At 37.7% G+C, this 12,003-nt stretch overlaps 1 protein-coding gene and 1 pseudogene across 1 annotated transcript in view; both read left to right on the forward strand.

Moving 5' to 3' along the window:
- The first annotated feature begins 1,735 nt into the window (after positions 1 to 1,735).
- On the forward strand, positions 1,736 to 2,417 carry LOC148875053 (telomere repeat-binding factor 1-like; annotated as a pseudogene).
- Positions 2,418 to 6,033: 3,616 nt separating this feature from the next.
- LOC148875054 (nudix hydrolase 2-like) overlaps positions 6,034 to 12,003 on the forward strand; it is a 39,159-nt gene continuing 33,189 nt past the window's right edge. The window contains exons 1-2 of the mRNA XM_088964133.1: positions 6,034 to 6,515; positions 7,018 to 7,193. Coding sequence (XP_088820259.1) covers positions 6,380 to 6,515; positions 7,018 to 7,193 — 312 coding nt within the window. The 5' untranslated portion in view covers positions 6,034 to 6,379. The remainder of the gene's footprint in view (positions 6,516 to 7,017; positions 7,194 to 12,003) is intronic.

The following is a 12,003-nucleotide window of genomic DNA, read 5'->3' on the forward strand; positions in this document are numbered from 1 at the left end:
AGCCCTTTACTGTTTGTTTTGAAAGAAAAGGTAGGGAAACCTATAATAAATTATAATAAATTTGTATAGAAAAGGAAAAGTAAATTTTAATAATGAATGAGAGGCTTTTCACCTGAGAAGGTATGTGCCATTAAATTCTCGCATTTTCTTATCTCTTAAGAACTCTAAATATAATTCATTAATTTAAGCATCGGAATATCCACTCTGGGTAAAAATAACTCGAGCGCTCTAATTCAACATCTTTTGTAGAACAGTACAATTCGACCATCCTTAGCTCGGCCATCGACAAGGCAAGCATCTGACTTGGCGTCCAGGTCATCAGACATGTGAGAGCTGCCAAATCGTACTACATCAACAATGATATAATGCATCCCTTTAATGCTAATAAAATAAAAAAAAATTAAAAATAGAATATCAACCATATCGATAAGCACCATTAATACCCACTTACTAGTATTGGGTATATGAAAGTTTTGATCCTTGGTTACTTGCCCCATTCAATATTGCATCAGTGATTAGAAGAATGCAATGCCTATCATCCTATAGTCTAAAGCCTCTAAGGCTAAGCTGGTCACTAATCAGTTGGCATCCCTCTCATTGAGGAGGATTGATTGAAGTTTTTTTTCCTAGCCATTAATCATTTGGCATTCCTTGAGATCCCATTCCAAGCAGATTCCAATTCTCATCTAATTAAACTTATATAGTAGTGGGAACAAATCATTTTGATTCCAATTCCAATGATTTGGATTTTGGTTTCAATTCCAATTATAAATCAAATGGATTCTAGCTATATACAGTGCATCTGTACATGCCCCATGGCACTAAGGGTGCAAATGAATTTGATCATGATCCAATCCGATTTGAATCCAATCATATTTTTCTTGGATTTAGGTCACCCTATGTCATATTTTTTGATTGGATAATGGGATCCGATTTTAATCGGTTTGGATTCGAATCACCCCTATTCGATCTAAAAGGATCCAATCCAATTTGACCTATACATATGTATATATTTATAAACATATTTACTTATAAAAAGACATATATATTAATATATTTATTAGTACATTTATTTATAAATATGTTTATGTTGCATTTTTTGTATTTTTTTATAAAAAGACATGTATATATATTAATATATATGATGAAAATAATTAAAAAATATTTATACTTTTGTTTTTATTTATATAAATTGTTATGTTTTTTCTTTTAATAATTTATTAAAATTTGTAGATTTTGAATTAGATCGGATTCAAATATCTGACATTCTTAATGGATTGGGATTCAAGTAAGCATTTGTGAGATCTGATCGGATGAAATCTCAAATTTGTGTTATTGGATCGGATTCAGATATACCCTGATCCAAATATGATTCAATCAGTTTGCATCCCTACATGGCACATCTAAGGCTCTAAGCATGCACCCGAAACATCTCTTGTAGAATTTACATGAGCACCCCACAAAACATGCCCAAAACACATCTCGAACATGTATTGGGAACATCTTCCATGACAAGTGTGGGAAGTATTTTGAGTAAAAAACTTAAAAGATACATTGGATTTCTAAAAATTGACTTAAACATACCTTGAAATTTAAAATAGGCATAAACATACTTTGTGACTCTTTTACCCTTCATTTTATTGCAAATTTTCAAAAACAACCAAAAGGAAGATACTTTTATTGACTATTTATTACGTTAATGGGTGGACCTAAAAAGATTTTGCGGCTTCTCCTAATGGGTGCTCCAAAGGAGAAGTGGACCTCATAAGAAGGAATTGTCCTTAAGGTTGGGATTAAGGAACAAATGAAGCTTGATACTGAATCAGTGATGTCTTGTCTTTGCATTCAAATGTGGATCTAAAGGATAGGACAAGTGGAGGAGCATATTTTCATGGCAAATGGATGGGGATCGAAGGAGGCGAAGGCTTGGTTAGCATTCAAAAGGAGCCAACAGATCCCGAAACACGACCATAACCCAATGGCACTCGATACAATGGTTCAAAGGGATGAAGAAATTGTTGATGTCAAGCCTCTTGCAATCTTTTGTGCTGACACATTGAAGATTGCAGGCCTGAAAAAAATACATCATAAATGTTGGGCAATCTTATATTAGAATACAACCAATTTGAAGGAGCCTACAGTTCTAACAAGACTTCTATTGTTTTGTATATTGAAGACTAGTGCTGGGCACCACCAAATTTCAAGTGGTTGTTGTTTAAAGAAGTTGAAGTTTTTGATAGAAAGTGGGAAATTGATTAAGGTAAAGCTCAAGTAGTATAGGATCTCACTATGGTCATCATCTTTCCTAGAAAGTAAAAACCTCCAGAGTGCTAATACAGGAGAGAAGTAAAAGGGATTATTTTAGAGAGAAAAAATCCCATCTATTAAAGGGATATAAGGGTAAAATAGGATTTTAAATTTACATATGATGTTAATTGGTTGAGGGTATGTTTAAGTTTATTTTAAACTTTAGGTATATTTAAGTCAATTTCTAAAAACTTAATGTTTATTTCCGTTTGATTCGCAGTTGAAATTGGAATCAGAATAGTCCATTCCCATAGTGTGTTTGGTTCAGACAGGAATGAGAATGTGAATTAGAATCAACAGGAATAGAATTTAATTCCTAAGGGAGGGGTCGGGAATGGCCTTTCTCTCAAATGGGAGAATGCCATTCCAGCAAGAATTGGAATAGGATTTGAATTCCACCCTAACCAAACAGTTGAAATCGGAATAACCCATTCCAATTATGATTCCAGACTCTTATTCCCGTAAAACAAATGGGGCTGTAGTCTTTTACCCAAAAATTTGCAATACATGTTGAGATCTACTTGTGTGGTGTCAATTTGAACTCTTTCTTATTCACACGCACTGTTGAGATGTTTTGTGGGATAAGGAGGAGCTACACAAGCCTAGGGGTAGCACAGTCTCAATGATCACACCAACAAATGAAATCTAAATGCCTAGGGAGAGAGGAGGGGCTTAGGATGAGAGAGAGTTTGCTTCGAGAGCTTTGTGCGCCATCCAATCAGTAGCCTAGTTTGCTTCATGGAATGCATGAGAATACACTGCTCCATGGTCCAGCTTCTCCTCAAGCTTTTTGCAATCGTTAATGATGATTTTAATTCTCCATGGAATCTCGATTTTCTTTTTAAGGGATGAAATGACAATGAGAGAATCTCCCTCGACGCAGATAGGCTAATATTTGAAGTTGAACGCCATGTTATGGGCTTTCCAAGCGGTCCATGCTTCAGCAAGATTGATGGTGGTATTTCCTATTGGATAGGCTTTTAAATCCAAGACATCGCCCGGTGGTTGTGAGCAATGCAATAAATGATGCATCAAAATTGATCTTAATCATGTCTGAGCTTGGCTTTTTCCAAAATATAGATTTTCATTTTTTATTATCATTGCACCTTGTAAAATGAGGGCAAGAGTAGCCTAACTCTTATAGAAGGAGAGAGCTTGCTCAAGAATCCAAGAGGATCATTGCTTCTATCATTAAAGATTGCATTATTTCTATTCTTCCACACAAACCACAAAATAATACCAATTGTTTCTCTATCAAAGTAGATTGTTTGGTGCACTTTAGCCACCAACTCTTTATGGACTACTTTTCCAATAGATCTGCCAGACTCGGACCTAGTGGCATTCAAATCTACTTAGCTAGAGGACAATATTTGAAAATGTGATTAACAGTCTCGTCAACTCCATAGAAACTACAACCTTCCTTTACCAGAACCCCTCCTTTTTTGAGGTCCTTTGAAGGCAGCCTATAATTCATAAGCAAATAAAGGAACATTTTAATTTTTGGGGGAATATTCAATCCCCAAATTTTATTAAGGTAGTTACAAGATTATACCTGTCGTTTGTCCATCACGCAAGTCTCTTTGTAAGAAGTTTTTAGATTTCACACCTGCGCCCTACAAGGGGGCCCCACAACGTTCCACGATACATTCCCTTTAGACCTATTCATGGACCGGGCTGGGTCGGGATTTCACTCTATATTAATAGATTTTTCTAAGGCCTGAGCCCGAATCCGGCCTTCATAAAAAGTCCAAAGTCTAGCTCATGCCATTGCTATTGCTGAAGCGGCTGAATAGAGAGAGAGAAATTATAAAGAAAAAATAAAAATGTATTCTAATAAATATTATATATTTTATATTAATATATATTCTAATAAATATTATATATTTTATATTATATAAAGTACATATTATATATTTTATAAAATATATAATGCTAAGTCGGGCTGGGTCAGGCTTTTTTGATGAATCTCGAGCCTGGCCCGAAACATAGTCGGGCTTGCTATTTTGGGCCCGAGGTTAGGCCCGTGGGCCTAATTACATGTCTAAGCCTGATCGGGGTGTGGGCTGGGCTGTTGGGCTACCCGGTCCATGAACAGGTCTAATCCCCGTCGTGTACTGGGAACATTTCTCGGTGATAGTACTAGAACCAGTGATATCATCATCGGGAGATGTTCCCAATACATGGTGGGAGGTGTGCTATGGGTAGACCTATTCATGGGCCAGGCTCGGGCCTAGCTTTTGCTAAAATTTATATAGGCCCAACCCGAAGCCCGAGCCAAACATAATGTAAAGTCAAACTCAAAGCCCAGCATATGAACAGGTCTAGCTGTGGGATGTTGTGGGAAGCATATTTGAACTCTAGTTTTTACAGTAAAGTTTCCTTTTGGGTTCAATCTCTACACTAAATTGTCTTCTTTGGGGTCATTAAGGGATGGAAATACTCCTAATTTTACTCCAAACAAGGGAACTAAACTAAAGACCCGGGTTCTTTCCAAACACCCCTATCATGGTCAATGCAATCCACTATTTCTTCTAGAGCCTAATCCCTAGCCCATCTATCATTCCAAAAATTTATTGATTTTCCATTTCCCATCATCCCCGGAGGATTCCCTACAGGCCCACGAAACATTTTTTTCCTTAGTTTTCCAAAGGTCCCCTTTACCTACGTATTTGCTCTTAATAACTTTGACCCAAAAGTTGTTGGTATTTGTAATGATTTTCCATCCGAATTTAGTAAGATTTGCCCCATTAACCCATCTTAGGGTTTTAACACCAAGGCCATCCCAATTTTTGGCAAGCAAACGTTGTTCTAATTCATTAGGTGAATAGGTCGTCTATCATTTTTATTAGATCATAAGAAACTTCTTTGACATCTATTTATTTCATTAATATTCACTAAAGAGATCTTAAAATATCTCATTACAAATTGGGGCATAAAACTTATGGTGGAGTTAAGCAAACTAACCTTCCACCCTGCAAGTTTATTGTTGATTTTTTCCTTTAATTGATTAAAAGTCCTTTTTATTACCCTTCCCGAGATCATGGTAAGATTCTGATTTTGATTTAAGGAGAATGCTTATGCATCCGGACAAGATTCTTTGAAATCTTCCAGGGATAATTTTTGAAAATCTGAAGGTAGATTTTTCAAAACATGGGAATTGCCCCCGATGCGAAGAAAATTGGTTGAGAATGTCTTTTATTTGATAACAAGCTGGGATAGTGTTTTTTGCAAAAATAATACAATCATCATCAAATTACAAGGACTACCCCTCGAGGCCTTACACCCTATTTAGCTTTTGGGTTTGACCTCAGATAACACAAATAAAACTTCTTGTTGGACTGCGCTTTGTGGCCGATGGGAATTCCTCCCCATGCCCTATCCATATGGGTAAGAGTTCAAATCTGTCCCATAGAATGTGTCCAAAAACGTCTGCACATCTCAATAGTGTATTGAGAATATTTTAGAATGACAAATATAAAAAATGTTTTCAATGCACGCTGAGATGCGCATATAGAGCGTTACTGGGGCGCATTCAGTGGGGGCAGATGTGAAATCTGTTGGAAAGGTTTCATTATTTGGGAAAAAACAGGCTGTTTTGAAGTAATGCACGATACCTTAGTATTGATTGTGAAGTAAAAAAATATTATTGCAATTAATATTATTTTAATTACAAGTAATAAATATTAAATTGGGTAATATAGGAAGCTTCCTAAACATCAGAGTATTATCGCATCTGTTACTCGAGGAGCGCTCCCCACATCTACCCACACAACATGGGCAGTAAGTAGATGCTCCCAATGCACGGCTGCAGTGTCGCATCCACAGGTGTGGGGACTGGAGATGTTCTCAATAATCAATGATCAGTACGATAGAGAGGTAAGCGTGTGGTTGAGTAGCGGGCACATGACATGGTACAGGGATTGTGTCGCAGGCCGCTTACAAGGTCAGCTTCAAAGTTCAAACCTTTTGAGTCTTTCGTCTCTGAAGAAGTCTGAACTCACGAAGATGGTGATGCTTTGTTGACAATATACAAAAAGAAAAAGCAAAAGAAATGATAATTTAACATTTGCAGATGCTTCGATATTTCTCTCGAACTTTGGTTATCTTTTCCAAAACTAGATATCTCTGTGTTTCGGCAAATCAAAGCTTAAGCCTTCCAAGGAAAACCCCGTTTGGTTGTCTTTCATTCCGTTTCGGCGTTTCCAAAGGTATATTGCCTTATGTATCTTTTTATTATCGGTTCCTCTCTTTTCATCTCTAAGCTAATGAAGCAACCCAGACGTGTGATTCTATTACATATTGACATGAATTATAATCAATTGCTTGTGCATGATTGAGGCAATTAGATGCTTAGGTCTTGATTTTGCAGCAGAATGTTCCGGGTTCTATTGTAGGTTGTGATGCCAACTTCATTTGAAATAAGAGACAATCACCAAGCAAATAATTCAACTAAAAGTATCTTTCTTTCACCTAAATGCATTGTTTGATGAACTGATTAATTGAAAGGAGTTATCCTAGCTGGGAACTCAACTAATTTTATCCTTATTTTTTTAGCTTTGACTTGTTCATTAATTCTTCATTAACTCATTTCGAAAGGAAACATTCATGTTCAAAACATCCTTTTCTTTGTTGAAGCCATTTTCTTGGTTAATTCAGGGGTTGAGATTATAGCTGCAAGTTTTTCTAACATTAGATCCATGTCAATTTCAGCAAGTTCACAGTCGATCATGGAGAATGTGGTAACTGAACACAGAGAACAAGAGGTTCTACTACGTAGTGCATCCTATGATGATTTTGAAGGTGTCATTGTAAACATGAAAGACGCTATGGACCCTGCGGTTTTTGTTGCTTCTCTAAGAGCTTCAATATCCCACTGGAGGGAGCAGGTGGTTATTATGCATTAATGAGTCTCTTCCGTTTTAAATTGGTTTCTTCTTTCTTTTCAATTATTACATTCCTATAATCAATACACAGGAATAGAAAATGTCTTTGTTTGGCTGTTATATGTTAATAAACTCTTGATAAGGGTTACAGCTCCACATGGTTGGACCAGGTGTCATTGTTTGGCTGTTATATGTATAGCTAGGTAGTACTTGCTCATTATAAAATGTCTTTTCAAGTTAGCATGATAGTTATCCTTCCCTTGTGCAGTTATGCCTATTTTACCCTGATGTTCTTCATCCCTCACACAAATTATTGTTGTTTCCTGGGCCCACAATCAATCATTGAGAGAAGTGTTTCCATCCTTGTTCTGTCTGGCCCAAAACAGGGAATTGAGGGGTATGGTGCCCTGTCATGAGACAATTTAAATGACTAGGAAACCCAAGACCTTATGAATATGTTACTTGTGCTACGGCAGACCCAGCTTGACTCATCCATACAAGACAGGATGAGATATTTAGATGGAATTGGAAGCCTTGGGTGAGTACACTGTCAAATCTTTCTTCAGGTTTGTGAACTTGTCCAACATTAGAGAAAGTTCCCTGGTCTTGAATTTGGAGACCTAAATGGCCATTGAAGGTGAAGTAGGCATTTAACAGAAGAGGCATAGTCATAAATAATCACTGTGTCTTTTGCCAATCGGAGAGAGAGAGAGATGATGTAGCTCATCTGCTAATCTTGTGCCCTCTCACTTATTGTGTATGGTGCAACTTTATACAGATTTCAGGGTGACAATGGTGCTCCCAAAAGGTCTGGACTCTGGATTCCCTGATAGCTGCTTGGTCTGCTAAGGTGTTCAGTAGAAGGGGCTCAAGACTATGGCTTTTAGTTCCTCGGGCCCTTTGCTGGGGTATCTGGTTACGGAGGAACAGAAGATTTTTTTCCCACATTGATTGGGCCAAGGTGTTAGATGAAAGGCATGAGCCAGTAGCAGATTACAAATCAGTGGGAAGAAATTCTTTTTGTTGATGATATAAATGGATGGCTAACAGTAACTTTTTTTTTGGCAGCTATTACACTTTTTGATATTTCTTTCCTTTCTACAGTGTTTTTGTGTACAGAGGTTATGATGTATCTTTTTGTCATATTTATAGTTATTACAAATCATACTTTGTTTACCTTTCAAAAAAAGTTTCCTGGGTTTTTAAGGGAAGCTCACTAAATGATCCAACTATAAAACCTGCTTTTTATGTATACATTGGGAATATATTTTTTTGATAAATAACAACCTTTTATTAAACTTCCAAAATAGAAAGAAGTACAAGGGGGTGGGGGGGGGGGGGAACTCTCTTAACCCTCCCCAAAGAAAAATAATTCAATTACATATTGGCCCAAAATAGTTGTTCCCTTACCAGTTACCACCCCTTGTTTATTTAGCAAGGGTATCCACAAAAGAATTAGCACACCTCTTTAGCCATTGAAACTGAATCTCCACGCCTTGTGCTAGCCGGTTGAACATTCTTTTTTCATTAGCAAACTTCCAAAGGCCTTTCTTTTCTTCTTGCAGCCATCCTATAACAAACTTTGAATCCCCTTCAATAATGAGTTTGCTGCAGCTCAGTTCCCTTGCCTTCTTCATTCCTTCCATCACAGCCAGAGTCTCAGCTCGTAGAGAATCGCCACACCAATAGGGCCAGAAAATAGAGCAAGGATTTTTCCATCTTCATCCCAATAGAAATCTGCTGAATTAAAAAATATAAAAGAAAAGGGTATTTTCTTGAAGAGAGAAGGAAGAGAGAAGAAGAAGAAGAGAAGAAGAAGAGAACTTGAGAAAGAAAGAGAGCAATAATCTGGCCGCCCCCTTCAATTAATACTTATATTAGAAATATAAAAGGAGTACAAAGACTATTATGCCCTTATAGGGCAGAAAAACATTAAAAGGCCTATAAAAGACTCAAACAAATAATAAAATTTGAACTCACATAACTGCTATGGTCCTCACTTCCTATCTAACAATTAACATAAAACAACTATTCTTAAAACCACACAAAATTGACTAATCTTCAACACTCCCCCTCAAGTTGGAAGTAAATGTCACACATACCCAACTTGCGTAGGTCATGTTTAAGCTTGTTCTTTGCAACCCCTTTAGTGAGGACATCAGCCAATTGTAACTCTCAAGATACATAAGGCAAGCAAACTTTTCCAGTTGTTAAATCTTCTCTTATGAAGTGCCTATCAATTTCAATGTGTTTTGTCCTGTCATGCTGAATTGAATTGTGGTCAATATTGATTGCAGCTTGATTGTTGCAGTATAGCATCATAGGTTCCTCTACTTTTACCCCAATCTCACTCAATAGGGATATAACCCAAGGTAGTTCTGAGACACCATGAGCCATGGACCTATACTTAGCCTCTGCACTTGACCTAGCCACAATTGCTTGTTTTTTACTCTTCCATGAGATCAAGTTTCCACCTACAAAGGTACATATTCCTAATGTAGATCTCCTATCATCTCAACATCAGATTTTCATGATTTGAGAAAAGGATACCTCTGTCGGGGTGCTTCTTTAGATATGCAAGTATTCTCTCAATAGCTTTCTAGTGTTGAACCCGAGGTATATGCATGTACTGACTCACAACACTGACGCCATAAGAAATATCTGGTCGTGTCATACACAAATACAATAGTCGGCCCACCATTTTTTGATATCTCCCCACATCTTTTACCAACTCACCATCCACAACATTGATTCTATGGTTTAGATCAATAGGAGTGTCGGCTGGTTTGATTCCCAACTTCCTAGTCTCCCGCAATAGGTCAAGTACATACTTCCTTTGAGAAATGAAGATCCCATGCTTGGATCTTGCAACCTCAATCCCTAGAAAGTATTTGAGCTCACCAAGATCTTTGATCTTAAATTCTTGTTGCAATATTTTTTTGAGAGCATCAATCTCCTTCAAATCATTTCCTATAACCACTATCTCATCTACATACACAATCAAAATTGACACAAGAGCATCTCTCATTTTCACAAAGAGGGTGTGATCAGACTTGGTTTGTATGTACCCAAAATGGGTAAATGCCCCTCTGAAACTATCAAAACAAGCCCTAGGTGATTGTTTCAGGCCATACAATGATTTTTTGAGTTTACTCACCTTTCCTTTACCAACATTTTCATAAAAACCTGCTGGAATGGCCATATGTATCTCCTCTTGCAAATCACCATTGAGGAATGCATTTTTAACATCAAGCTGAAAAAAGGGGCCATGAATAGGTGGCTGCTAGAGACAAGAGGATACGGACTGAACTCATCTTAGCCACCGAAGCAAAGGTTTCCAAATAATCAATGCCATAGGTTTGAGTATACCTTTTTGCAACCAACCTTGCCTTGTACCTCTCTATCCTGCCATCGGCCCTGTACTTCACAGTGAACACCCATCTACATCCGACTGTCTCATTGTCTGGAGGAAGATCAACTATTTCCCAAGTTTGGTTTTTAACCAAGGCTTCCATCTCTTCTTGTATAGATGTTTTCCACTCAGGTTTGGAGAGAGCCTCAATAACATTCCTGGGTATAGACATAGAATCCAAGGAAGAAAGGAAAGCTCGGTAGGAGGGTGATAAGGCACTGCAGGAGAGATGGTGTGAAATGCAATGGACTTTACACTTTCTCTTCCCTTTGTGAAGTGCAATGGGAAGATCAAGGTTAGTGGGATTAGCTGCAACAATAGTGTTAGGTACATTAACATTATCATTAGAAAAAATAATAGCTCAGGCTCAAGAGGAATATCTGGAACTGTATTTGCTGAATTTGGAGCCTCAGAAGGACTAATGGAGAGTGGTGCGGGTTGAACATGTGTGGAGTCGACCATTGTCTGAAGGCGCTGATATTTCTGTGAGGCTGCTCATAGTGGCTCAAGTAATGAAATTGATGGAGGTGCTGATGGTAAAACTGGGGGGCACAAAGGAAACAGGAAGAGGAACAGATTGTGAGTTCTCCTCCCCAAAACTCTCCCCTTGGGGAGAACCATTCGAGAAAAAGAAGGTAGACTCAAAAAAAGTAACATCTATAGTGACAAATCTGCTCCTCGACATAGGGTCATAGCAACAATACCCCTTTTGGTTTTAAGCATACCCAAGGAAAACACACTTCTTAGCCTTAGGATCCGATTTCTTGTGATGGGGGCCAAGAATGTGAACAAAGGTAACACAACCAAAAACCCTCAGAGGTATGTGAAACATCTCCCCATCTGGAAAAAGAAAGTTGAATGGTACCTTAAACCCCAAAGTTCGTGAAGGAACAGAGTTAATCAAGTGTACGACTGTAAGAACTGCATCTCCCCAGAAATGGATAGGAACTGAAGCACACACCATAAGACTTCTTGTCACCTCCACAATGTGTCTATTTTTTCTCTCTGCTACTGCATTCTATTGCGGTGTATATGCACAACAGCTCTGATAAATTATACCATGCTCCAAAAAATATGTGGTCAAATCCTTCTCAAAATATTCTCTGGCATTATTTGATCTGAAGGCCTTAGTTCTCACTCCAAATTGTGTGAGAACCATCTGGTGGAACAGTCGTACCAATTTAGGAACCTCATCACGGGATCTCATTAAATATGTCTGGGAATACCTTGTATAATCATCCATAAACAAGAGGAAATAATGGTACCACCCATGGAAGGAATATGATATGCTCCCCATACATCACTGTGAACAACATCAAAAACAAAAACACTTATTTTATTACTTGGTTTAAAAGAATGTCTATAATGTTTTCCCAACTGACAACTTTCACACTCCAAGGT

This window comes from Nelumbo lutea, chromosome 1 (genome assembly GCF_056320005.1).
Source record: "Nelumbo lutea isolate HS-2025 chromosome 1, American lotus-T2T, whole genome shotgun sequence".
NCBI lineage: Eukaryota > Viridiplantae > Streptophyta > Magnoliopsida > Proteales > Nelumbonaceae > Nelumbo > Nelumbo lutea.